Genomic DNA, 27,513 nt, shown 5'->3' with positions numbered 1-27,513 from the left:
AGCAACTGTCTGCAATGAAAGCTTAGAAGCAAAGAATAAGCATTGCTAATTATAAGGAGCCTAAACTACCTCGTAGCAGGTCCGTCATTTCGAATTTTCACGGAGGGGCAAGGGGGGCGGGGAGCAAAGGGTAGATACTCAATGTACATTTTTTCAAAAAAAAAAAACTATATCGAGACCAGAAGACAGTTTTAAAAATGAACAGGTAGATGATAAACAAGCAAATACAATAAAAGTAAAAAAAAGTATTTCTTTTTTTTTCTAAATGCAAAACCTCACCTGGATGACCGAAGCATGTTTTAAATAGAAAAAAAAGCTGAAACACTGCGAGAAAGATTTAAAATATTGTAATGGAACAATCACACCAAAAGTTCTAAGTACTTGAATGTTCGGGAAAAAAAAAGTAAAACAAAAAATTTTATTAAGATATTCAGGAGGCATGATATTTATAATAAAGTGAAAAAATAGATCTAATGTATAAGTGTTAACAATGGCGTACCTAGCATGGGTGACACCTGGGGCGGTAATTTGTGGTGTGTCCCACCCCTTCCCCCACAAATATAAAAAAAAACTTTAAATATTCTATGTAAAAAAAGAAAACATGAAATTCATACAATAGGCCGTCGAAAGGTCAAAAAAGTAAGGGTGTGTATGAAATTGATGGCCTTTTAATTATGTCAAACATATCTCAAACACAAGTGAAGATAATGGAACTCTTTTTTTTTTACCGGAACTCACGACTAGGCTTAAGTATTGACAACATGAACCTAATTCTGAGAATAGTATTCACTTCATGATGAGGTGTAGGAAAAGGGGGAGGGGCAGTTCGGGAGTTTTCCCAACGGAAAATTTTTAAATTAGTAGTCTTAAGAATGCACTTTAGCTTCATTATTTTTTAAAAACTTGAAATTTTACACATTTCACTTTGATTTTCCCCCTACATACGGGTGACACCCGAAGGGTACAACCTCGTCCCGTCCCCAACAGCGACGTCACTGGTGTTAACAGGGGTCGATCCAGCGCCAAATTGGGGCCGCTTTGCGGCCCCTTCACAAAATTCCGCATGGCAAAAGCGGCCTCATTCACAAAATTCCGCGTCGCAGAAGCGGCCCCATTCACAAAATTCCCCATCGCAAAAGCGACCCCATTCACAAAATTCCGCGTCGTAAAAGCAGCCCCTTCACAAAAATTTATAAAAAGGCAGCCTTTTCACAATATTTTTTAACCGCAAATGTGTACGCATCTACGCGGGAGCCTCTTCCACCTTCCCCATCTTATCTTTTGCTTGCTGCGTGAGGTGTTTTTGCTTGAGAGCGTCAGAGGGGGGACAGGAGAAGGACACTTGTGATTGGTAGCTTGTTTTCAGGAAAATCTTAAATTTTACTTTGATTACGCAATATATATTTAGTATTAATTTGTGTTGAGTTTCAAAATCCAATTCTAAAATAACTTTACTTAAAATAAAATTATTTTGCATGCTATTTTTATATTTTTATTTGTTTTGAAGATCTTGATTTCCTTACATCGACCATGGTAAACGAATTTTTCGCATTTTTGATATTTACTGTACCTTGTGTTAAGAGGCAAACAAATAAAATTTCTTATATATTTATTAACATCATTAAATTGCAAAGTTTTAAACGAAATACCTACTCTGTAAGAACGTCAACAGTCAAAAAATTAAACGCTGAATGCTGGTGCAGTATTATTTTGGGTTTTAATTACTTTTAAGTTTTTCAAACACATACATGGAATCTTTAATGAGTATTTCACTTCTGTGTTAAGAAATATGTGATATCTTTGAGTCTGTTCATATTGTATTTATTAAGAGTTATCATTACGTTCAGCAGCATGTGCAATTTTCATTGCTCTTAAAGTATTTGAGAGGGGCAAACAGGAAATCTGTTGTGAGACTTTCACCTTAAGAAAGTGTGCCTTGCATATGTATATTTGTAAAAAGCAATAAATGTAATGTATGTGTCAAATTACGAATAAAATGTTAAGGGACTTACTTCCCCCGTCCCCCAGCGCATTTTCTCTTGACAGCTTTCAGGTATTCTTCAAGAACTTGCAATCACCCCTGAAACCTGTCTAGGGCTTTTCTATAACGATACGACAGCTAAAAATGCTTTAATATAATCTTTTCCAAGAAAAAAATCACGAGAAGGTCTTTTTTACAAAAATAAAGAAAATTCACAAAAATATTTTGCTTTTTCACAAAAATAACGAAATTTCACAAAAATATTTTGCCTTTTCACAAAATGGGGACCCAAAAAATAAAACCTGGATCGACCCCTGGTTAAGTAGGTTCAAAATGTTAAAAGTGCTTTTATCGAAGTCGCAGACGTATTTCAAATAAATATCCAGCTGGAAATTGAAAGTTTCTGTACAGAAAACCAAAGCAGTCAAATGGTTTTGAAAAAGAAAAAGACTCTCCTCAAGCCTTATCCCTTCAGGACTTCATAGAGGCCGCCTAAAATTGTGTTTTTGAAACTTTTATTTTGAAAGCAAGGGAGAGTATCTAAATACTATTTTTTCCCCTAACGTCAGCAACGATAGCCTACAATTGCATATTTACAATTTCAAGGTCGAAAAACTACCAGGAGAGGGTCCTCACTGCAATGTTGGAAAAACGCCCACTACCCACTATAAGAGATCGTCTTGACTATCGTTTTCAGGGCTTCAACTGTGAAAATATTTCTAAGATCCCTGAACCTTCCCTCCTAACCAAAGAGCGTCTAAAACTTCGCCGTTTATACCTAAACTTTCGAAAAAAGTTTGGGAAAGAAGCCTTAAAATTTCTTTTCCCTACACCATCGAAAGTCATCTAAATTCAACTTTTTCTGATCTTCAACTTCAAAAAACTGTTTGTTCCCAAACATGGCCTACAATTGTGTTTTTAAAACTTAAATTACGAAAAAATTCCGGCGACGGCCCCTGAATCTCTTCCCTCAAACATCAGCAAAAATCATCTAAAACTGAGTCAAAATTATGCTTCAGTAGGTTAACTAAGCTCAAAAAGTGATACAAAAAATGCAACAAACATACAAAAAAAAATTAAATCCTGTTCTCTTGTGTTAACACTTCATTAGAAAAAAATCGCAGAGAGGAAAATAGACACAGTCATTTTTATCACATACTGGCTAGGAAAAGTTCCTTTATTTTGTGTGTTTATGCTGATAAAGATGTTTAAGTTTTAAATATTATGTATTAAAAGATAATACTAATCCATTTTTACTATGTATACATTTTTTTTTTTTTTTTTTTTGAAGCAGTTTGAAATTAGCAGTGTTAAAGTTGGTCTCCCCCAATAAATGTAATCTGACGACACCAATGAAAGGTTCCAAAAATTGAGTAAACCTGAGAGCGATATCTTAAGTATGTCTGTTACTGGTGTCATTACCCTATTAGTAAAGCTATTAAAAAAAAAAACATTGTGATGCATTGCAACATCGCAATGTAAGAATTTCGATGTATTACAATGTCGAAGTTCCTACATTGCCCTGCCCAAGCATATAGCTATTTCAAGACTACAATAGAGCATCTGCATCAGTGCAAAAAACTCGGCACAAAACAAGACAGTGGAGAAAGAATTCAAAACAGTTCTAGCACAACTTAAAATATCTATACCCCATATTTTTTTAAGATTTTTTGCTACATTTACGTTGTTTTTTTACTTCTTTCAAGAGTTAATTCTATTTTAGATAAAGATTTTAAACTTGAAATACAACAGCCTTTTTATTCATTGCACTTTGTACCAAACGGCTTTAAGCAGTATTTTAAATTCTAAGATATGTTTCTCTATGAGTGGGATGGGGGTCCCAAGAAAAAACCTCTTAGTCCTAAGGGATCATACATCCGGCAAGAAAGTTTGAGGACCACTGCTCTTTATCCAAAGCATAAATGCATTTTATTTTACTTCTCTATCGCAAGGATTTCGCCGCTAAAAACCTGTTTTTTGGCATGGCCGTTAAAAATTGGCCCTTCTGACATTCCAAACAACTTGAGAAGGAAGTGCATACAAAAAAATTCGTTTCATAAACGATTTGCCAGTAAAAATTCCACTTATGTAAAATAACTCTTCATCGTCATAGATACTTTTAAAGAGAAGTACCTTAAATTTAAAAAAAAAAAAAAGAGAAGGAGAGAGAACCTGAGAATAACGGAACAAATTAACGGTGTCATCGAAGAAAAATATTTTCGACAATAAACATTTTAATTGAAATATAGGAGAGTTAAGGAAAAAACTAGAACAAGAATTCTTAATTTAGTGAAATTTAAAAGTATATTAAAGAATAATCTTTTCTTAAGGAGGCCTACATATCATTGAATTCTATTTTACCTTTCCGCCACAGGAAATGATTTTTTTACGAACACAACACAAAGTAACAAACATGGTAAAGTACCCGAACCTTATGATCTTTTTTAGACCTGTAAAGTATCATTAAAATATATACTTACAAGGTTTATGCGTCACAGAAAATAAAGGAAGAAGGAAAAGCAGATTTAAGAATTTTCTCGCAGCATGTCAATCCAGCAATTCACGCGAAGAAACGTCATTCCAAACAAACAGAAAAAAAAAATAATAATCCGGGAACTTGTCTATTATTTTGGGTATACTCATATGTAGCAACCGGTTAACCGGTTACTAACTAGGGGCAACAGCCGGTTAATCGATCGCATATGAAACATGATATAAAAACTACTGGACCTGGAATAGAGAAAAAAACACTTTTACCATTATTATGGCTGAAAAGAATTTCTAAATTCAATTTTAGAAGAAAAAAATCAATAATGGAAAAAAAAAATGTTCGCTTGTTTACAAACACCTCAACTTTCATTGTGTTGTTTAAACATGGAGTCAGCTGATTTCTTGTTTTGCTGGAGGAATTACTGATTTTTGTTTTAAGTTGTTTAATGTTTTTAAATTGATGCATGAACTTAACCATTTTTCTACGATATGTGAACATTTTAATTTTTGAAGTGAAAGAATTTCATTTCATTTTGAGAAGTACCTTGCAATATTCTTACTGTTTTGTTGCTCTTACATGCATTTGTTTGCTTTCACATCCGAAAAGACCACATTCAATATGCCATAACCTCCGTTGCAAGCAATCTATTTTTCATACTAAAAAAATGCTCTCCATGAATTTTAGACTGAAAATTTTGCATTTCTTACGTATCTGCTAAGCGATGTGTTCAAGCTGGTTCATATTGCGATGGCGCATGTGGATTCGTCCCGTCGTCATGATCATTTACGGGCTAGTCATTCTGATCGTGTTGCCCATTTGTGCTGTCAAATTTCAACAAAATGGGACATCTCCTCACATGCAAGCCTGGTTCACAGGTGGCATGTTCGTGTTGCTAGCTCTACCCATCACTTTCTGGGAAATAACTCAACACCTTGTTCACTACAATAAGCCTTACCTCCAGAGATACATTATACGGTAACTATCTTGGGTATGAGTAACATGGCACTTGGCTAGAATGAACTGCTTTTTCTCATTTCCAGGCGTCATTTTAATTTATCTTCTTTCCTTTAAATTGATTAATGCTTTTCCCAGAAAACTTGTAGTACCAATGTATATTGCAGAACTTCCACCGTCTCCCATCTATGACACATTGGACATTCAATTCTTGTTACGAAAACAAATACAAACACTTGTCCGAATTTTCCCTAGATCAAACACTGCTCATCATTTCCTCATCCTTTCTTGTAATAAATAATTAGAGCAAACATAGTGTGTTAACTAGTCAGAAGCCCTCCCCCCCCCTTTTGAATGTAATCAGAGATACTAGTTGCATTCTTAAAACATCAATTTGAAAATAAAACGAAGGAGAGGGGGGGGGGTGGCACTTCCGAACCTCTTTTCAAAAAACGTCTAACATGCATTTTTATAAATGCAAATTCAAAACTTTTTGGAGGAGAACCCCCCGTACTATTTTGTGTGAATAGTATGCTTACGATTAGTAGGCCTGGATCTGTGTAACCCCGAACCCCTCAATTCAACGTCCCAAGAAATTGAAAAAAAAAAAAAAAAAAAACCTAGCTCTAAGACTTATCAATTTTGTAAATATACACTGCTGGCTTCTGGGGAGAGGCTTACAGATTTATTACAGGGAGGGGGGGAGGGTAAAATTCATAGATCCGGGCCTGACGAGTAGGCTGATGTTGCTAAAACTTATGTCTAGTTTCAACTCCCTCTTAAATCAAAAGCTACAAAGTCTCTCTCTGTATTTAAGATAGGTTTTTAAAAATTAAGGGGCTGGCAATTTTGTACACTCTATTCATTTTAACCTCGCGATGACCCTGGTTTTGTGCTATTACAAACTTAAATAGATAACTCCATTTCTTTTTCAAAGTTTGTCAATAGCTATTAATTTAACGTTAAAAAAATTCATTTGTCCTGCATGTTTATTATATCAATGTAGATTATAATCTCATTGTAACTGCACTGTATACGCATACACACACAAATTTGTACTTTGCTACTGGCTGTTAAGATGATACAAATATTTAGATTGCTAATTGCCCAGTCAATAAAGGTTTCGTGTCGCAACTAATTCAGGGAAAGCTAAATTTTTGCAGGTTGTTAGTACATAAAGTACACACTAAAAAAAAAAGTCCTGAAGCCAACCCCTCTTGCTTTCCCCCCACTCCCTCTGAAACATTGACGAAGCAGTACTATGATTATACGCTTTTTGTGTTAGAGAAAGCTGAGTTTTGGCAGGATGTTAGTACATAATGTATTCTTTAATAAAGTACAAAGTCTCGACCCCCACCACTCTTTCTCCTCCCTCTGAAACACTGCAAGAACAGTACTATGATTGTACGCTTTTTGTGTCGCAACTAATTAAGGGGAAGCTGAATTTTGGCGGGATGTTAGTATGTAATGTATTCTTTGAAAAAGTATAAAGTCCCAATCCCCAAACCTCTTGCTTTCTTCCACACCCCCTCCGAAACATTGCAAGAGCAGTACTATGATTATGCGCTTTTCGTGTCGCAACTAATTTGGGGAAAGCGAATGTTTTTCAAGATGCTAGTACAAAAAATATACACTAAAATAAGACAAAGTCCCGACCCCCACCCCTCTTTCTCTCCCCCTTCCGAAACATTGCAAGAGCAATACTATGATTATATGCTTTTCGTGTCCCAACTAAATAAGGGAAAGCTGTTTTTTTTTTCAAGATGTTAGTATATAAAGTATACACTAAAAAAAAACACGAAGTCCCTACCCCTATTGCTTCCCCCCCCCCCCCCCCCCCCGCCCCGTTCGAAACATTGCAAGAGCAGTATTATGATTATACGCTTACAGCTCGAAAACTAATGATGATAACGAAGTATTCCTTTTATTTCACTTCTTCCAATATTATAAACCAGTGGTGCCCAACCTACGACCCACGGGTCACATCTGGCCCATGAAACTGATCAGAGAGAACCATTGTTTTGCGAAATATTACAACTCGAGGACTATGTTGCAACTGGTTTCTGAAAAACAGGTTGCATTCAAAAAAAAAAAAAAAAAGGCATCAAGTTATTATAACTACAATTTTTTTATAAGGAGTCATCTTACAGTTTGTTGGCTTGGTCTGAAATATTGTTACAATGCATTCCACTACAGTATTCACACGTAGACGTACAATCGAACCCAGTTTTACGACAGCTACAGTTTGTAACACAATGTTTAACAGTTGCAAGATATGGTAGGAGAATTTGACTTGGAGCAGAGGTAATTGTCATGATCTTAGGAATCGGTCTGTTGCTTGAAATATATTTTCAAACCCATTCTTCTGCTGGAAACTTAAAACCTAACCAAGTTTGAATAAAAGTTTGTCAAAAGCAAATAATCGCAAAAATGTACCTAAAGTCCACTTTTGATTTATCAAAACTTCCACCAGCTTCAGACGTCACTCGTCAACATCTTTTAAAGGTTTCCACCAGAGTTTTTAGGGTCAACACCAGATTCAAACTTGGTTTGGTTTTAAACGTCCCCCAGAAGAGTGGGGTTGGCATTATACTTCATGCAACAGACTGATTCCTAAGTTCATATTAATTGGAGTGAACTTCTCCAATTAATATCTTGCAATTGAAAACATTATGTGTATCAAACTGTATCTGTCGTAAAGCTAGGTTCGATTGCACGTCTAGGTGTGGACAAGTGGAATGCAGGGCAACAATATTTCAGACCAAACCATGGAAATATTAAAAGATGGTCCCTTATATAAGACTTAAAAATAATAACCAAAAGCAATATTAAATGTTAATAATATCCGCTGCGAGAAATTAATCTCAATTCAAATAAACTGTTCCTGATTTATTTAAAGCTTAAATAATTAGCCAAGCATTAACATTATTTCGTAGACTATCGCCGACACAAATGAATTATAAACTTTTGTAACAAATAATTGCATTATGGTAGTAAAAACTTTAAGTGAACATCATTACATTGTTGACCCATTTGAAGAAAATGATTATTATCACATTATTATCTATAAATTTTGTTCAAACATTTCTTTCCTAGACGTAATGATGAAAAGCTATTAATTTGTTGAAGTTACTTTTTGGTTTTTGTTGTGTGTTTTCTGCATATGATTAAGTTGGTAAAACGGTGAAACCGAGCTATCCAAATAAAAAGTGTATGTTTCAGAATTTGTGAATAACAGTGGTTCCCAACAATGTTTTAAGAAACCAATTTCTAAATATTTGGCTAATAATTTGTAACATTGTCATTAATCGTGCTCTTCGAGTTGTAACATTTCACAAAACAAAGGGCCACACGGATCAGCTTAACATATAATCATAGTACTGCTTATGCTATGTTTTGGAAGGGGTGGGGGGAAAGAAAGAGGGGTGGGGTTGGGACTTTGCGCATTTTTAGTGTATACTTATGTACTAACATCCTGCTAAAATTCAGCTTTCCCCTAATTAGTTGCGACACGAAAAGCATATAATCATAGTACTGCTCTTTTAATGTTTCGGAGGGGTTGGGAAGGAAAGCAAGAGGGGTGGGGGTCGGGACTTTGTATTTTTTTAGCATATACTTTATTTGCTAACATCCTTGCAAAAATTCAGCTTTCCCTAAATTAGTTGTGACAAAGCCTATTTTTTTACCTTCATTGACGGGGCTATAAATTCCTCTTTTGTGTTTTGTTCAATTAGATTTCAAATTCATGATTTTTCATTCGTTTAAAAAGTTCAGCGTTGAAGCAAAAAATGAATTGCATTTATTTTCCTATGTGAATGAGCTTTAGGACCATAATTCTTAAGTATTAATTATTTGAAAAAAAAAAAAAAAAACATACTAAGCATAAGAATTTTTATTGTATTTATTATGTGTTAATGTATCCCAAAAATAACCGGAAGAGCATTGTGTGCGGAATTTGTGTAGTACACATTTCTGCTGTCGGGTGAGAACATCGTGACTCATTGCCAATTCAGTGCTTCCAGTGTTCTCAATCTGACTTGTTGGGCTCATCTGCAGTGATTATTTTTGCTGGAGATATTTTGTTGTTGCTTTGTTTTATTGCAATGAGAAGTTTAAAACAAACAATATGCAGATGTTAAATTTTGCTTTTTATCTGGTAAGTGGTTGGCTTGGAGCTCGTTTCAGCGAGTGTGTTATCTGAGGATGTTGCTGACAAGTGTGTTCTTCAGAAGGTGCTGGATGCCCCTATGCACCTCACTCACCTAACCTGGCTCTGTGTGACTTTTTCTTACTTCCCTGAATGAAAAGGAGCGTGAAAGAATATCGATTTGACAACATGGAAGAGGTCAAAAAAAAAAAAAGGCAGGAGCTGATAACCATTTCTAAAGATGACTTCAAAAATTGTTTCGAACAGTGGAAACACTGGTAGAACAGTTGCATTAGTTGTGATGGAATGTGTTTCCAAGGGGATAAGATTGTTTTGTAAAAAATTTGAAAATATCTATTTTTAGAAAAGTAATTCCAGTTTATCTTGGGTCCACCCTCATTTATATATACACATAATCATATATTTTTCATTTAAATATTATTAAACCAAAAGAATTGGTTGCTTCATTAATTGCTTCATTTTTGCAAAAAGTTAGAAAAATAGTTGTGCCTCTGGACACTCTCTTAGTAAAGTAAGACAAAACAACATTAGAAGCACAAATTTGCAAATAACAGCAGACACGTGTTTCGGCATTACAGGGAACGCCTTTTTCAATCCATAAGCTCATTATTTTCTGCATTGAAAAAGGCGTACCCTGTAATGCCGAAACACGTGTCTGCTGTTATTTGCAAATTTGTGCTTCTTCTAACGTTGTTTTGTCTTACTTTACTGTTCAGCACAAAGGTATTTATTTATCTTACTCTCTTAGTGCATTGCAACCAATGGCTTTTAGGCATTATACGCTGTTGGTCTCTGTTGGTGTTAAAGAATGGTTGGTTTAAGTCAAATATCCATTTAATAAAGCATATTTTTATGAAATTTCTTGCAATATAGATACATGATATATATACATATATGTTTTTTTCTTTTCCAACAGAATACTTTGGATGGTTCCAATTTATGCTCTTAATGCAGTAAGTATATCCTCGCGAGTTTTGAATACCCATTACATTTTTTGCTTTATATTTTAATCTTGTGCATATTTTAATAAATTAAGAGTAACTGGAATCTGTAATGTACATGAGTATATATTTTTATAATTTAAAAAAAATAAGCAAATACTTTTTCATCTTTTTAAATTATCATTTCTGAATCCACACCCATAGATTAATATTATTTTGTAATACTGACAGAACCGGACTGTTCAATAATTTAAGAAACATAATGTATCTAGATAAATGCACATAATTCTTGGCTTATTTGGGGGGGGGGGGAAGCAGTGCCCTGTTGTCCTATTGACATATTTTTTTAAGGCACAGAAAAACATGGGCCACCCAATTTTTAAAGGAAAAACAGATTATGGACTTAAAGATATAATTAATTCATAAAAATTATATTTGACATTAGAAAATTTACACATGAGAATATACACTTTAGTAACATACTACTGTGCTATGTGGTGTGGAAGCTATGGTTTTTTCTTCTGTTACTTTTCTAGTCCTAGTTTTAAAAGCCATCTGCTTCTTTTCATCATCTATTACCTCTCGTTTAAATCTACTGTGAAGGGAAATTCGATACTGTCTGAGCAGCTCAAAGTGTCGTAACAACTTGAGTTTCAAGACAAAACGCTCGTGTGAAGCGATAATGAGACTTGCCTGTACACACAGTCTTACCCAATTGCCTTTTGACATGCAATCAACAAGTCTATGTAGTAAACATTAACACAAGCTATTAAGCAGCATTATAATGGAGTTACTTTTTCCTATGTCACATATACATTTTTAAATGATAATAAGACTGTTATGAGTTTGCATCATTTAAGCTGCAAAACTTTATTTTCTATTTATTCTAGTGTCTAATCTTATTGATAGAGGTACATTCTAATTCCCTTTTTTTTCATCTTTAAAGTGATCTGTACCAGCGTTTCTGAAACTTTTTTGACAGAAGACCAAAAACACGGGCAAGCAATATTTCTTCTTCTTTTTTTATTTTCTTTTCCTTCTTTCTTTTTTAAGAATCAGTGATATTCTCTCCTTTTCGACTTCCTTTTACAAAAAAATAAGTGTTGTATTCACAAAAAAATTTTCACCCAAAAATCGGCCTTAATTTCCATTTTGCTCACCCCCAAATGAATGTTGAGTTTTTTTTTTCAACCTGACCACACGTGGATATGTGCCTAAGAAGGTACAGATACCTGAAATATCCATTTTGATGACCCCCGAGTTAATTACGAGTTTTCTCATGACGTCTGTATGTACGTATGTATGTGTGTATGTATAACTCAAGTGTGTAACTCAAGTACGGAATGTCCTAGAAAGTTGAAATTTGGTACGTAGATTCCTAGTTGGGTGTAGTTGTGCACCTTTTTTGGTTGCATTCAGATGCTCCAAAGGGGGTCTTTTGCCCCTTTTGGGGGAGAAATTATTGTTAATTTCAATGTAAACTCAAGTGGTGTTATAATTTGGCAGACACTTAGCGATATATTGCCAATCTTTTTGGTCGCCAAGTTTTGTCGCCAACTTGGCGACAAATTTGACGATTTTTTTTTCATCTGGTTTCAATTTGGCCACTGTTTGTGATATTTAGAGAGTAAACTATTGAATCACATTAAAACTGCCAATAATAAGAAAATGTCATTAAATTGGAGTAAAAGGAAGTCATGTGATGCACACATCAGCTTGTTTTCCAGAAGAAAACCTTTGTTTCGGGGACCGTTAAAGCCCTGTGAAAAAATTTTGCTCACCTCTGAGCATTTTTTCTTTTTCCCTAAAATACTGATAATAATAGATGAATTAATAAATATCTAAATGAGTCTTGTTAATGATGACTTGTTAAATTTTTTTAAAGAACTGTTATGAAGAATATTTAAATGTTTCAAAAAAGATAAGTAACTATCGTAATATAATTATATACGTAAGTAATAAGCATTTCTAAAAAATACAGAAGATGTGGCAGAGGATGATGGTGCTTTCTTTAAAAAAAAAAAAAATCTCTGAAACCCTGTCAAATTCTTCTGCAAACCAACACCGGTTCCGTCGGATCGTCGGTTGGGAATTACTGATCTAGACTACATCCTAATCTCTAGATGCACAACTTCTGGTCTGTGTGTGTTAAAAATCTGCTACTGTATCAGCAAAATTTTAAAAAAGAATTTTGTTCCAGTGGCTCGCTCTCACCTTCCCTAGTACCAGCATCTACCTTGACACCTGTCGTGAGTGCTATGAGGCGTACGTCATCTACAACTTCATGATATTCTTACTCAACTTCCTTCACTATGAGATGGATCTGGGCTCAAGGTTGGATTCCAGGCCACCTGTTAAATATATCTTCCCCCTCTGCTGCTTTCCACCCTGCCCGGGAGGACAGTAAGTGCAAATGAATCCATAACAACCTAAAGTTGACCATAACACTCAGTGGCAGCGTGCGGCTGGAAAATGTAAAGGGCCTACACCTTTCATGTCTAGAAAAAACAAAAATTGAAGGGAACAGATTCAGTTGCATATCTACCAGGATCTACTGCATTCTCCTCAAAACATTTTTAACTATGGAATTTTGTGTTCAGAGTAGAATGGAACAATAATATCTCTAAAATAGTTATTCAAAGTTTTATGTACCGGATAAATAAGTATATAATGTGGTTTAGATGTTAATACATGGTTTAGTACTATTATTTAAATTTTCTTGCATATCAGAGTTCAATCTGATGATTTCAAGTGTCAAATATTTGTTTTTTCCTGGCCTGGGTAAAGACTTGAAGCTGCTGCTCTTACCCATCTTCATAAATCTCTGTACCAAATTTTAGTTTAAAGATATTAGTACAACAGAAATAAGATGAGCTTTATGAAATGTTAGATAAGTTTAAGTTTAATTCTAAAAATGTGTTTTGAGCAATTTATTGCTCAAATTTGATAGAAAGAAAGTATTGAAAAAAAAATCATCAGGTTCTAAAAATGCAATTTTAGATTGCCTATGGTGACAGCAGAAGAAGTCCCAAAGCAGAATATTTGATGATGTTCTGCAACGTAAAATCATTTGAACAAAATTGTTCTGCAAGTACTTCAAGCATTGTATACACAAGCAACCAACGTGACCTTCTCCACAAATCGGGAGCCATAAATCAAAGTCGTTTCATACAGGAGTTTCATTTTGTTTTCCTTCTTTTTTCAGTTTTCGAAATTCTACTGTTGCTATGCATTTCTGCGGAACCTAAACGGATTGAGATTCTCCAAAAATATTTTATGTGCTTTCTAAAATGCATAAAAAGAGAAAACATACAAAATTTTATAAAAATCCGAACTTAGTTGTAAAACCACGTTAATTTTACATGGCATGAAGGATCAATTTTAATAATGTAAATAAATAAATAAATTACTAAAATGATAAATAAAGTGAGGCAAGTTAGGGTAGCATATAATAAAAAACTGCAAAACTTTCTGAATAATTGAAATATTTTCAGGATGCAAAAGGATTGAAATCTCATACAAGGCACGCAATTTTCGGCGATAGACGTTTTTCAATGTTAGCATGTTTCCAAAATACCTTTATGAAGGAAATTGCAGTGGATGAAGATTGATTGGGAAAAATAAGGAAAAGTTGAACCAGAAAAATTAGAATCTTTTCAGATTTAGAATATGGAATTTTTGCAGAAACTTCGGATATTGTACAAATATCTTCCAACCAACTCAAGACAGAATTTTACACAAATTCTACAGATTTCTTCAAGTTCAAAATAAATATAAAATTCCTGCAGATGACTTATCGAATTCAACATTTTTCGCGAGCGTACCGACAAATTATCGTAATTTTCGAGAACTTTAGACTTCCTCTTATTTAAAAAAATCTGCAGTTTCTGCAGAAATTTCACAGAAATCTCTAGAATTACTGCAGAAAATTTGAGTTTTCCCTCTCACATTTGAACAGAATTATTCTGCAGCTCAGGCATCTGTTCTGAGATGTGCGTTGCAAATTTAGTAGTATTCTGCTTTGAGGAGAAGAAGCATGGAGAAAGGAGGACCCTTCCTCGGAAACATTTCAAAATTGAAGTCTCAAAAATGTCTTTAAAATGCAATTTCAGGCTATGTTACGTAACGACAGAAAGAAAGGAGAGATGTTCTCTCCCAAAATGTTTTCCAAATAAAAGTCAATTTTAATTTCAATGTATCTTGGGGAAGAAAGTCTTAAAACACTATTGTTTTTCATTTGGTGCCACATAGTGGGTTTCACTTTAAATGATGCTCTTACATCATTTAAAGTGAAATCAGGTAGTTCTCCTCCAAAATGTTTACAAACTTGACGTCCTCAAAAATGTTTCTTAACACTAAAGTCAATCATATGTGGCTTGTACAGGGGAAGGTAGGGGGGAGGGCAACAGCCCCCTCACTTTTAAAAGTAAATGGGCTTTGCCCCTCCACTTTTCTAAGTTAAAAAAATCCTAAAATTGATTGATTCACATGTTTATAGATTGAAGAACTGATCTTAAATGTGTGACTTTTACATAGGCCTCAAGTTTTTATTTCATAAAAAGTAAAATGGAGCTTTAAACTGGAAGAAAAAGTCTTCTATGGCCACCCATTCCGATTTTTGAGGTTACGCCCCTAATTTTTTAGAGGTCATTTAAGTCCTTTAATCAATAATAACATTGAACTGCTATTCATGAAAAAAGTCAGCTATAGGGGCAAAACCCCCATCCTGGCTCTCCCCCCCCCCACAAGCTCTTTTACCTCTTACTTTTATGTTACTGCCTATGAAGTCAAGAGTTAAGAGTTGTAATACCTACAACATGAGTCACTCCAGTTTTACTTGCAGACTGCCATTTTTATGGTCAGTATTTTTTTCCCCTACACTTTTCAATGAAAGTTGTTAACTTTATTTGAAAGACATGTAGACAAAGCTTAATTCTTTATGAAAAAATTGGGGGGGGGGGGGGAGGTGAGGCATATAGTCCTCAGAGCTTACTTTAATGCTTAAAAAGCTGAATGCTTTCTGTCTAATGTGCAAAATTCTCATGAAGTTCAACAGCAGCAAGAGCTCAGCATGCAGGAGAGGAACCCCCATGCAATTAAGCCCTGAAAATAGATATGCTATAATTTAGCATCTGGATAAAATGTTGCAAATAAATTACATAAAATATTCAAGAAAGTGAAACTTTTGAAATAAATTTTCAAAAAGTACTTCTACACATTTTCATAATATATTCTTCCAGGGCCGCTGAGAAAAAAGGCAAACCCCTTATCTGTTTGGTTGCTGGGCCACCTCATAAAATTTATAGAATTTATGCTACTCTGATTTTGCTCTGACTAGGCTGACATGACCTCTCATTATCCCTGTATTCTTGAAACAAAATATGCTTATTTGACTCAATTTTTATTAGTTTTTCTGCAGTATAAGATGTAAGACACATATTCAGTTATGTTAATAATTTTTTGAATAAAGTTTGTCCAGTGTAAGTGTTGAAGAAAATAAAAGTCGGTAAGTATAATAAAAATGAATTGATAAATTTTTGCAGGGAAAACAGGACGAGGGGTCATTTTTTAAAGCTATTCAAATCTCAGGCTAACCTGGAAATAAGGAAAAACTACTACTTTATTAGGGTTATGGGCACTTGGAACAGCTTAGCAGAAGAGGTGGTAATGAGCAAGGGGGTGTATAGCTTTAAGAGGGCCATTGATCTTCATTGGGGACTAATAAATTAACTAGGACCAGTCTAGCTGGTCCAAGAGCCTGTTGCTGGTCGTCACATTTGTATTTGTAATACAGGTATTTATAAAAGCGAAAATTACTTCCTAGCTGTCTATCTTATTCTGTGGTTCCAGGGTTCAGAAGAGCCTTTAATTTGGTTCATTTGTGAATCAAAAAGTGAGGATGAAAAAGCATATTTGCTCTAATAATTTGACCAGTATTGTAAATGAATATTTCATAATTCAAGAAAGGAATGTGGTTATGACAACAATATTTGATGGTATAAAAAGCTCCATATTTGTTTTGTTGTTGTTCAACTTCTTTCACTTCTGAATTTGTTTTATGTAACTTTTAAAATACTGCGAATAAGTTTGCCTTGTTTTTAATGAGTTTTACTTTCAATTTTTAGGTACTTCATCGATGCTTGCAAGCATGGCATTTTACAATATACTGTGATTCGTCCTGTTACTACTTTAATTTCATTGTAAGTATGGGAGAGGAAAAAATGAGTCTAGTTTAAATATTTGCTGTTAAAACATCTCTGTAACAGTTCACAGTTTAAATGCAATGTTTCAGCAATAGAAGTTGATTTATGTAAACAGACTTGTTGCTAATTTATGAAGGATTTTTTTTTTTTGTTTTTTAATCAATTTCTTTGATAAAGTAATCCATATCCATAGATGATTGTGATTTTTTGCTATTTGTGTTGAATTGAATGAAATTAGATTATTATTTCTTTAATTAACATAGTATTTTTTCAAATACATTTTATTTTATGCAAGAAAACTCAGTCTATCCTATGACATAAAAACTTAAATTGGTTTTAGCTGGCAGAGTGAGGTAGTAGTAAAGCATTCACCTCTTATACTCAAATTCGCGGTTTTGAACTGAGTTCCAGCCACCAAATTTTCAAGATGCAGAAAATCAGGAACTTCCATGTTATGTGATTCTGTAACATGTAAAAGATCCCTTTAGCAAGGTCAAATCTTCGTTTTTTCAAGGCAGGTCAATGATCTGAAACTGCCATCCTTACCCAAATTCAGTTAGATTTATTTATCAAATTTCATTTAAAAGAATAAATAAATAGAGCCAATTCGTAAAACTTTAGTTTTATTGGGAAATTCATTAGGTACAATTTCATGTTTGGATAAAAAGACGGATACCAAATGTTATTGCTGCCAATAAGACTCTTTTAGATTGCCTTTACTGACGTCAAAGGGAGGATGGAGATGGTTATAAAAGGATCTTCCCCAGAAATTTGTTGCAGTTGAAGCCCTTGTGCGGTGTTAGATGAAAAAATTTTCAAGCGAGTGAGTGGACTGTAAGTGTTTATTGCAATGGACAGGATGGCATTTTTACAATGCCCATTTTCTTATTGTACAAAAAAGGGTTGCCATATGCTGGCATGAATAGTTCTAAGAAAAAAACTTCGCCAGGGGCGACAGTTACAAATACTGAACAGCCGTAAGAGTGACTGAACGCCTTTTTCAATGCAAAAAGTAATGAGCTAATGGATGTCTTTGCATCCATAAGCTTATTACTTTTTGCATTGAAAAAGGCATTCCTTGTAACGCCAAAACACGCGTCTGCAGTAATCTGTAATTTGTGCTTTTTTGACATTGTTATTATTTACTTTACTTTTCTGCACAAAGGTATTTATTTTTCTTATTTCATGCTGTGTTTGATATCATTAGGAGGAGGGTTCAGGTTTTGTGCTCAGAAATATTTTATATTGAATTTTGAAACTCAATTTTAGGCTGCACATTTATACATTGGAGTAAATCCTAGGAGCTTTCCATCCATTTTTTTTACATTAAAGACCTCCTATTTGGGCTGGTTATTGAAGATAGGAGAAGAGAGATGATTTAATGTCTCTGAACAAAAATTTTTGCAATAGAGGTGCTTAGAAAGCAATTTTAATCTATCTTTGGTGATGTTAGTTAGTGTTCGAGTTTTGCCAACATTAGAGAAAGGTTTAGAGAATGGGGTTTCTCCGCTGAAAAATTTGCCAAAGTAGAGACCTAAAGAAGCATTTTCAGGCTGCCTTTGCTATCGTAAATTAAGGTAAATGATGCTTTTTGAATCCGTGCTTCAATGAATGACTTCTTTTGAAAGGATGATATGTTTCAATCTCAATTTGTAATTGGTCCTTACTCTCTGAGCTAGAATTCTGAACTGGAATATCTCCTTCAATTTTTGTTGCAAATGCTTCAAAGTTTGTATGTTAATTTTTAATGAGAGATTATTTCCTAAATATAATAGTAAGGACCTAGGGGCCATATAACGAGTTATATTTTGTATTTTGCTATAATCTTTCAATATTTTAACTCTGTATCTTACTTTGACCTTTTGCAATTAAAGGTATGCATGTGCATCTTGCAGGTTTGATGGGGACATGCTGTTTGTGTGTGTATATGTATACAGTGGGGGATCCAAGGGGGGGACTAGGGGGCCATAGGCCCTTGAGGTCTGAACTTACACTAGATAAAATTGAAATTTCAGAGACTTTTAATACTGCAATACATTTGTGAATCTAAATATGAATTGCAGTTAAATAGAACTTCTATATATAGTGGCATATTAATAGAAGAGAGGGTTGAGGAGGCTGTAGCCCCTCCCATTGTCCCATTTGATCAAAACTTAAAACAGAATAAATTGTGATCTGCAGTGGAATGAAAAGGCTTGGAGGAAATAGTTTCGTTCCACAGTCGTTTTTTTTTTTTAAATCTGAAAGTTATTGCTTTCAAATTAAATCAGCCATACATATTTAACTTAGTTCCCAGGTTAAGGGGGCTATCCCCCCTTCCCTTTCCATAAGGTCAGACATAACTAAACAAAACCGAAATTTCAAAGATTTCAAATACTTCAATACTTAGCGAACTTAATCATGCATTATATTTAGATAAATATATATACTGGCGTATTAGTGGTGGATTAAGGGGGGGGGGCTAAAGGAACTGTAGCTCCTTCTCCCATTCGGTAAAAACTTACAATAGATTGCATTGTGATTTGCAATTGCATGGGAAGGCTTGGAGGAAATAGCTTTGTGCTAATGCAATCAAGGTTTTTCAATCTGAAGTTATTAGTTTCAAATTAACAGAGTTATATATTTTTCTTTATTCTCCGTTTAGCGGGGCTACAGCCCCCCCCCCCCACCTATGAGTTCAGAACTTACTCTGGATATAACCGAATTTTCGCAGATTTCAAATACTGCAACACTTTTAAAAAGAAAGCCTAAAATGATTTTTATTCCTCTAAATTCGGAAAATTATATTGGGTGAGCCCTTGCTTCTCCCTAATGTCATCAAACATTACTTAAAATTGCATTTTTAGTACACTATTTCCGAATATTTCTGGAGAAAATTTTCTAGCTTTTTTTTTCTAATTTGCATAATATTCACCCCATTTTTTGGACAGACAAAGAATGAAATTTTATTTTGGGGTTCCAATTTCAAGCTACTTGTTATGTGAAACTTCTCCTATCTATATTTATCGTCGCCTAAGCTTTAAAACATGTTTTTAGAATGGAGAAGGGCTTTTGAATCTCCTTCCCTTAACAATACCATAAAAAACAGTTTAATATTGCTTTTCTAGCTTTAATGTCCAAATTTTGTAGGGAAATTCCTCAAACACCCTCCGTTCCTTTAACGTGGCTAAAAAATTCATTTTTAGGTCTTCAAGCTTGAAACATTTTCTTTGGAGACAACCCATTACATCATAATATAAATTAAAATTATGTTTTCAGAACTTCAATATTAAAAAAATTTAGAAGACAGCCCCCAAACCCCAATGCATTGGCTAACATCGTCCAGCCTGAAATGGGTTTTAAATACTTCGATTTCAAAAACATTCTGGAAAAGATCTCCAAACACTCACTCTTTTCCTAATATTACTATAAAAGATAGAATAAATTGAGCCTTTGAAACCTCAATTTCCAAATTTAGCCGAAGAAGATACCTAAATTCTTCTCTACACGCTTAACGTCTTTAAAAGCAGACAAAAATTGTGCTTCTAAGACTTCAACTTTGATAAATTTTGGGCCGGCTCTTCTGCACACTTGCCCCTAATATCAGCACAGATAGCTTTAAACTTTGTTTTAAAAAATTCGTCGGGAGAATCCCTGAACCTTCCTTCTTCAAATGCAACCTAAAAATGACTTCTTGAAAGAGATTTGGGGAGGGGGGGGAAGGAGGCCGATAGAGTCAAGAGGAGGCAGGGGGTCCTCTTTCTCTTTCCTCTATCTTTCCCAAACCTAAACCTTAAGTCACTTTAGGGCCTCAATTTTGAAAAAATTCCAGAATAAAGACCTGACATAACCTTTGTAACATTAGGAGATCAGCCTAACGTTGACGAAGAAGGCGTACAGTTAAGTTTTTTTTTTTTTTAACTTTAGGGTCAAAAACTTCCAGAGACAGCCCATGAACTTTTCCATTTCCCAAACGAAACCCCACCAAGATCAGCCTTTTGAAGACCTAGTACTATAATATTTTAGCTAAGGTTGTTAAAATATCCTTATAGAGTGCATCCAAAACTTCCCATTTCCTAAACTTAACCAAACATCGACTAAAATTGCGTCTTTCAGACTTCACTGACGAAACTTTTCCAGAGAGGGCCTCCGAACCCTCTTCATTTCCTAAACATCACCACCTATTGCCTTAAATTTGAGTGTTCAATCTCGAAAAACTTCCAGAGGAGAGCCGCCTAGTAACGTAAATTCACCAGAAATTGCGTAAACTCCTTCTTAAAGACTGCAATTTTGAAAATTTTTCACAGCAAATCACCAAAGTATTAGTCTCTTAATGTCTCCAAAGATAGTCTATAATCGTGTTTTTCCAAGTTCTACTGTGAAAAACTTTCAGAGAGAGTTTCTGTACTTTCCCCATCACCTTAACGTTATCACAGATAACGTAAAATTACGTTTTTAACCTTTTATTTGTGCGAAACTCTGGAAAGAGCATTCCAACCCTTAATATCGCTAAAGAAAGCTTTAAATTGACTATAGTAAGGAAAATACTCGGGAAGGAACCTCAACCCCATTGCACGTAACTTTACCACCAAAACGTCCCAAAAATTTTTGACATTTTTTCAAATTTCTACGGGAGGGTTCAAACTTCCTTCATGCATCCGCTTCTTTTTACTATATCTTTATCTAGCAGTAGCTGGGCTATAATGTTTGTACCCTAGCTTTTATCTTCACCTTTTCAATAGGGAGCCATACCATGTTTGCACACCTATTTCTGTTATGCGAATGTATTTTTATCTACCAACGTGATAAACTACTCAGCTTTATATAAGGTTTTTGGCAGAGCATGGTTTTAGTTACTCCAGACTCATGACCACAAAGCTAGAGCACAATCTCTGTATGCTGTAACTCACGTTTTTGGTGTTTGCTTGCAATTCCGTCTTAGCTCTGGCCATGGGGCGGTAATTTGTAGCTTTATATCCAATTGAACTGCATATAGTGTTTTCAGACATTTAACATGTTCGCAAGACTTGTTACATTCTTCAGTATACCATATGAATTTATTTCAAGAAAAAGAACGTATTTAAAGTACTAAATTTTTTGGGAGAGGGACCCTTTGTAGAGAAAATTGCAAATTGTTTAAACAGGGGACAGACATCCCTTTGCCCCCCCCCCCCCCCCCGAGATTGAGAGTACCAGCAAAAATGACGAAAAAACCCCTCTAAAACTGATTCCCCACCTGTACCGAGGTTAGCCCCCCCCCCCCCCGCTTGAGTTCTAGATCCGCCACTGTATGTATATGTGTGTTATTATGCAAAATATGAACCAATACACACATATAATGATATGTATTGTATGTGTATATGCATTAATGTACATGGGTGTATGTGTTTGTGTGTATCATTGGTGAATACTACTAGTAGGTAGCTAATATTTAGTTTTTTTTTTTCTTTACTGCTTCAAGAAAACTTAACAAATTGGTATTTTGTCATGATTTTTGGAGAACATAAAGACTTGATTTAAATGTCATTAAACTACCATTTCTGCATTTTATTTATTAAGCAGTGTATGTTTTCTGTTGAACAAGTATTTTGCTAAAAATAGTGTTGAAATTCTAAGTGTAATTCCTTCTTCTTCTTTTTTTTTTTTTTTTTTTTACAGAATTAGTGAATTGTGTGGTGTTTATGGTGAAGGAGAGTTTTCTGCAAAATATACTTATCCCTACATCGTTGCTGTAAACAATTTGTCTCAGTTTGTAAGTAGGAGACGAAAGCATCACTTTGCTATGTCATTTATCACGTTTTCTTTTTTTTTTAAGTACATGTTGAAAAGCTTTCAGTTGAGTGATTGCTCTGTGTCGAAAACACATTAAATATTAATTTGAAGTATTTTGTGTAGGAAAACAAAAGGGGAAACCGAAGGGATCCAGGCCCTTCGAAAATAAATTTAAAATGACCCATGGGAAATAAGGATTTAAATATTTTTAAGCTTTGGTTCAAAAATTTGTCATGATATTTGGCTTGGGTCCTTTCCAAAACAAATTTCTAAACTCCAACTCTAGCCAAAAGCTGTATTTCAGTTCTTGTGCAATGTGTTTTTAGAGAGAAAAAAAAAACTTTTTTATTTCTAAGGATTAAAAGTTTGGCTAAGACTCAAAATTCTAGAACATGCTTATGTTGCTATTTTTAAATAATTGTTAAATTTTGGTAACCTCTGCAAAACTTTTGTAACCATGATTTCTCTATCATCTGTAATAATAACAATAATTATTACATTATGTCTTCAAGTTAACTTTAGTATTTCTTTTTGCATTTTTTTTTAAAATTGATTCTTTTATTGTAGGTTGCTATGTACTCCTTAGTCTTGTTCTATCATGCCAATAAGGAAGAACTGGCACCCATGAAACCAATCGCCAAGTTTCTGTGCATAAAAGCTGTTGTCTTCTTCTCTTTCTTGTGAGTTTTTTTTTTAATTTTTTTTAATATTTACCTTATTTTACTCTGTAGTTGGAAATCCCCCTCCTTCTATTCTGCCCAAGTAATTTAATTTTAAGTTATGAAAATCTATGGGCAGCTTCTACTACTTGTTCTAAAATAGGTAAAACTAAAATCGTGTTAAAAGTTGCTGATTTTTTTCTTATTTTGTAAAAAAAAAATCTTTCTGTTTTTTGTTCGAGTGTAAAACCATCTGGTTATAGAAAAACCCATGATAGATAGCAGCAGTAATAAATTTGCAATGAAAGCTGAAACTGAAACATATTACTGATTTGATGAAAATTCAGTTAGAAACAGATACTTGAAATAAATTTAAACAAATTAGAAACTTGATTCATAATTTGTTAAATGTATACTATTCTTCAAAACAATAAAGAAATGAGGCTCGAACAACAAGGTTTGATGAGTCAGAGTGACAAAAAAATTACACATGCTAGGACAAATGCAATGATAACGAAAGAAACTACAAGACATGAGAGTCTAATGTATTCTGGCTTAGCTACTACCTCAGCCAATGAATGATGTCATAACAAGATAAACAAAAGAGGAGTTTGGTGAATCCATAATTTACATTGACCAATGGTATAATTGCAAATTTATGTCATCACAGGAAGGACATTTCAAGAAAAATATACCATTCATGATTAGCTTTTGGCATGACTTGCAGTGCTAAATTTTCCAGTACCACAAAGCCAATAGTTGAGTTTTGAGCTGATGAGAATCTGTGGCGGATACAAGGGGGGGGGGGGGGTATAGGGGTCATACCCCCCTCCAAAAAAAACCTTGACAGTATTTCAATGTTTGCTTGAAAAAATAAAAACAGGTGGGTCTCCCCCCCCCCCCCAGAATCTGCAAAATTTCTTTGTAATTGTTATAAGGTTCATTGCATTTGAATAGTGAAAATGACTGCTTGAAAAAAAAACTGAACAATACCACAAGAAAAAGTAAATATTTTTTTGTGGCATTACATGTCCTTTACTATTGATATATAACTTTGCTTCAGACAGTTTTTCTATAGTGCTGCCTTCAGGCACCAGCAAACTGAAAAGTAACAAAGAAGTGTCTGCTGCTTGATCGCTTTTTATGCAACAAATTTAATGGACAATAGCGACAATTTCCAGAGTGCAGGCATCGTTTCAATTGATAAAACATTTGAGTGTGTAATTATTTTTTATGTAAAGTCCCTGCAAATTAGAGATGGGCAATGTCGTTCTTTTTAATGATCTGTTCATCAGATATCGTTCATTCTTTTGATCCGTTCATTTAATTCGTTCATTTGAACAACTTCGTTCATTTGACCGACTTCGTTCATTTAAAAAAGTTGCAGGTGATCTCTCTGCACGATATACTCACGTACATTCGATATGTTTTATTAGATTAGTAATATTCTTTGAAGGAAAGATAAGAAGATATGCATATGAAAAATGAATCTAAAAATTTTATTCAGGTTTAGATGCATTAAGCAATTATAGTTCATTTTATAATGTAATTTTCAGTTGCCGAATGGTAAGATATGTTTTCCTTTCCAAAAACCGCAGGTTCCTTTTCTGCATGTCAAAAAATTAAGTTATTAAATTTTTCCAGCTACAGCATTAGAATGGGCCGAAAAAATTTAAATTTTGTAGAGCATTTAGCCTTAGTGCGAAAAAAATTTGTGACTCCCTAATACTAATTGCTGTGCAAAATTTCGTGACTCTGAGTTAATGTCTTCTGCTCTGGCAAGAGACTTGAATTTTTGAGATTTTTAGAAAAACATCAAATAAAGAGAAAATTTACAAAATATTTTAAATTCCGCTGAACTTTAGGCCTTAGTGCGGTATTTTTTTTAACATCCTAACAAAAACTACTGCGTAAATTTTCAAACCTGTGAGTTAACTTTTTCTGCTCAAGAAGTCTGATTTTTGAGAATTTTATAGAAAATTCCTTAAATACAAGTGACAGATTACAAAGTAGCGATTAGTGATGTATCGTTCATGAACGAACGGGTCAAGAAGAAGGAATCCTTAAAATGAACGAATCCGTTCATTCACGTAAAAAAGGAAAGACTTCTTTTGAACGGTGAACAGTTTGGAACATTGTATTGCTGCACTTGTGATAAAATTGCATTAAAAAAATGCATTCATCTTCAAGTTTTTAACTCTTAATCAATCTCAATTTTCCTTTTTCTTAGTGCAGTACAATATATTAATTTTGAACCTTTTTTCTTTCTATTTTAATCATCATTTTTTCTTTAAGTTCTTGCAGTTTAGTTTCCTGCAGTTCGTTTGCAATTTCCCAATCTACCCGAGTAGCATCAACTCATCCGCCGTCCATCAGAATCCGATCAATTTTTGATCAGCCAATGATTGGATTCCGATGAGTTTTCATTGGAAATTGCTCCAATATGTCTCATCGGCAATAGTAGAATCCGATCATCGAAATCCGATGAATTTTGCTTCCTATACCGATGAGATTTGGAGCAATATACGAGCAGTGCTGTTCCAAGGGGATGAATTTTGGATGAAAATACGATGAGATTTGGAGCAATATACGAGCAGTGCTGTTCGTAGGCGATGAATTTTGGATGAAATTACAATGAGATTTGGAGCAATATACGAGCATTGCTGTTCCAAGGCGATGAATTTAGGATGAAAATACGATGAGAAGTAGTAACAACCGCAATATAGGGACAAACAGGAGGAAAAAAAATTAACAGTAGGAAGGGGTGTCCGCCATCTTGGATGATCGCGTGACCCTTCTTGAAAACTTTTGGGAGGGGCATTTTCGGTTGACGTCATTTGGAACAATTATTTAATATATTTTAATTTTTTTAATAACTTGTTTATTTAATTTCTAATTTCTTACTTTTGATGAACCTGATTCATGTATTCAATCTAAGTCAATTTAGCCGGGAATCGAACCCTGGACCTCTGGAATACGAGACTCATATGCTAACCACTAGACAAGTAATGCTCCTTCCAAGGAGGAAAGTAAAGTTAAATGGAAAATCATTTGTGGCGCCATCTATCGGGGGGGGGGGGGAGGCCATGACAGATTTCTGAACGGAAAGTGAGAATTTTATTCAGTGAATATACTTGTCGTGCCAGCTAGTGAAGAGTCGGAGTCGATCATTTTGCCCGCAGACCGAGTCGGAGTCTGTAATTTTGGGAGTCAAACTGAATGGAGTGGAATTCTTTTGGAGATAGAGAGAAATCATTCAAGAGTTGGAGTCTCATTTTGTTCGCAATTCCAGTGAGGTAATCGAGGTTGGAATCATGGAGCTAAAGTTGAATTGATTTTGCCGCAAATCAGAGTAAACCCTTCCAAAATCCAGGAGTTGGATTCGGAGTCAAAGTCAGTCATTTTTCCTCCGATTCTCAACCCTGAATGTTGATTCGTATAGCCTTACGTTTGATCAATAGTCGGATTATTCAAATAATAAAACTTATCCTATTTTAATAGTTGGGAGATTTCCAAAAATTTTAGATTGGGAACATTTTTATCGGAAAATTTAAACGACCTGGGTCTGTCCACGGTGACTGACGTTACAATTTGACTCTATTTTTAATTTTTAAATTCAGCGTTATCTTGAAATTTAAATTTTGTTTCTTCTGAAATTGATCTAAAATATCATGATATGATACATCACTGCCTCCACACGTGTTTTCAAACTTGAGGAAATTTTTTGTGTGAAATTGAAGGGAATGAAAAAACGTGACTGATGTTACGCGGAAGAGACATTGAGAAAATTGACTTATGTACAATTTGAAATTCTCTTCAAACTAATAACGTAAAATCTAAATAGAGTTTTTCCCCTTAAAGTAGAGATTTTAGACTTGATGAAAACACTTTGTTTTATTGGAAAAACTTAAAAACGGAGAGTATATAAATTATTTAACACCCGTGACTGATGATACAAAGATTTTGTGACTGATGTTACATTTACAATAAATTGCTGCAATTACAAATTATTTGTCCTTAAAAATGAAATTAGCACATGTTTTGTTTAAAATTGTATTTAAATTACAAGAAAAGTACATTTATAAAGTTTTAAAAGATATATTTTTGATGTATTTCATAAAATTATAAGGTCTCTTTCATTTATTACATCTAGTGCGCTTAATATTTTATTCCTTTCTCATTTGAATAATAAATTTCATTCACATTGACAGGCTATTTCCAATGTCTTTCTGCTTGAATCTTTACAGTCAGCAAATACTCTTAGTTTTTAATTTCAATGCATCTAACTTCTCGTGATACAATTGTTAGTGATATTCTTCAAGAACCCGTTCTCCAGTTGCAATCAACAATTTTGGAGCATGTTCT

The 27,513-nt window shown here is 34.3% G+C and overlaps 2 protein-coding genes across 2 annotated transcripts in view; one reads left to right on the top strand and one right to left on the bottom strand.

Moving 5' to 3' along the window:
- The window catches only part of LOC129231572 (spartin-like), a 37,661-nt gene extending 33,115 nt beyond the window's left edge, over positions 1 to 4,546 (bottom strand). The window contains exon 1 of the mRNA XM_054865933.1: positions 4,462 to 4,546. The gene's annotated coding sequence lies outside the window, so the exon portion shown is untranslated. The remainder of the gene's footprint in view (positions 1 to 4,461) is intronic.
- A 307-nt stretch (positions 4,547 to 4,853) lies between these two features.
- The window catches only part of LOC129231583 (transmembrane protein 184C-like), a 54,352-nt gene continuing 31,692 nt past the window's right edge, over positions 4,854 to 27,513 (top strand). The window contains exons 1-6 of the mRNA XM_054865944.1: positions 4,854 to 5,447; positions 10,511 to 10,547; positions 12,736 to 12,938; positions 16,661 to 16,735; positions 22,376 to 22,469; positions 23,057 to 23,169. Of these exons, the coding sequence (XP_054721919.1) occupies positions 5,194 to 5,447; positions 10,511 to 10,547; positions 12,736 to 12,938; positions 16,661 to 16,735; positions 22,376 to 22,469; positions 23,057 to 23,169 (776 nt within the window). The 5' untranslated portion in view covers positions 4,854 to 5,193. The remainder of the gene's footprint in view (positions 5,448 to 10,510; positions 10,548 to 12,735; positions 12,939 to 16,660; positions 16,736 to 22,375; positions 22,470 to 23,056; positions 23,170 to 27,513) is intronic.

The sequence above is a fragment of the Uloborus diversus genome, chromosome 1 (assembly GCF_026930045.1).
Source record: "Uloborus diversus isolate 005 chromosome 1, Udiv.v.3.1, whole genome shotgun sequence".
Taxonomy (NCBI): domain Eukaryota; kingdom Metazoa; phylum Arthropoda; class Arachnida; order Araneae; family Uloboridae; genus Uloborus; species Uloborus diversus.
This window is presented reverse-complemented; position numbering and strand designations above follow the sequence as displayed.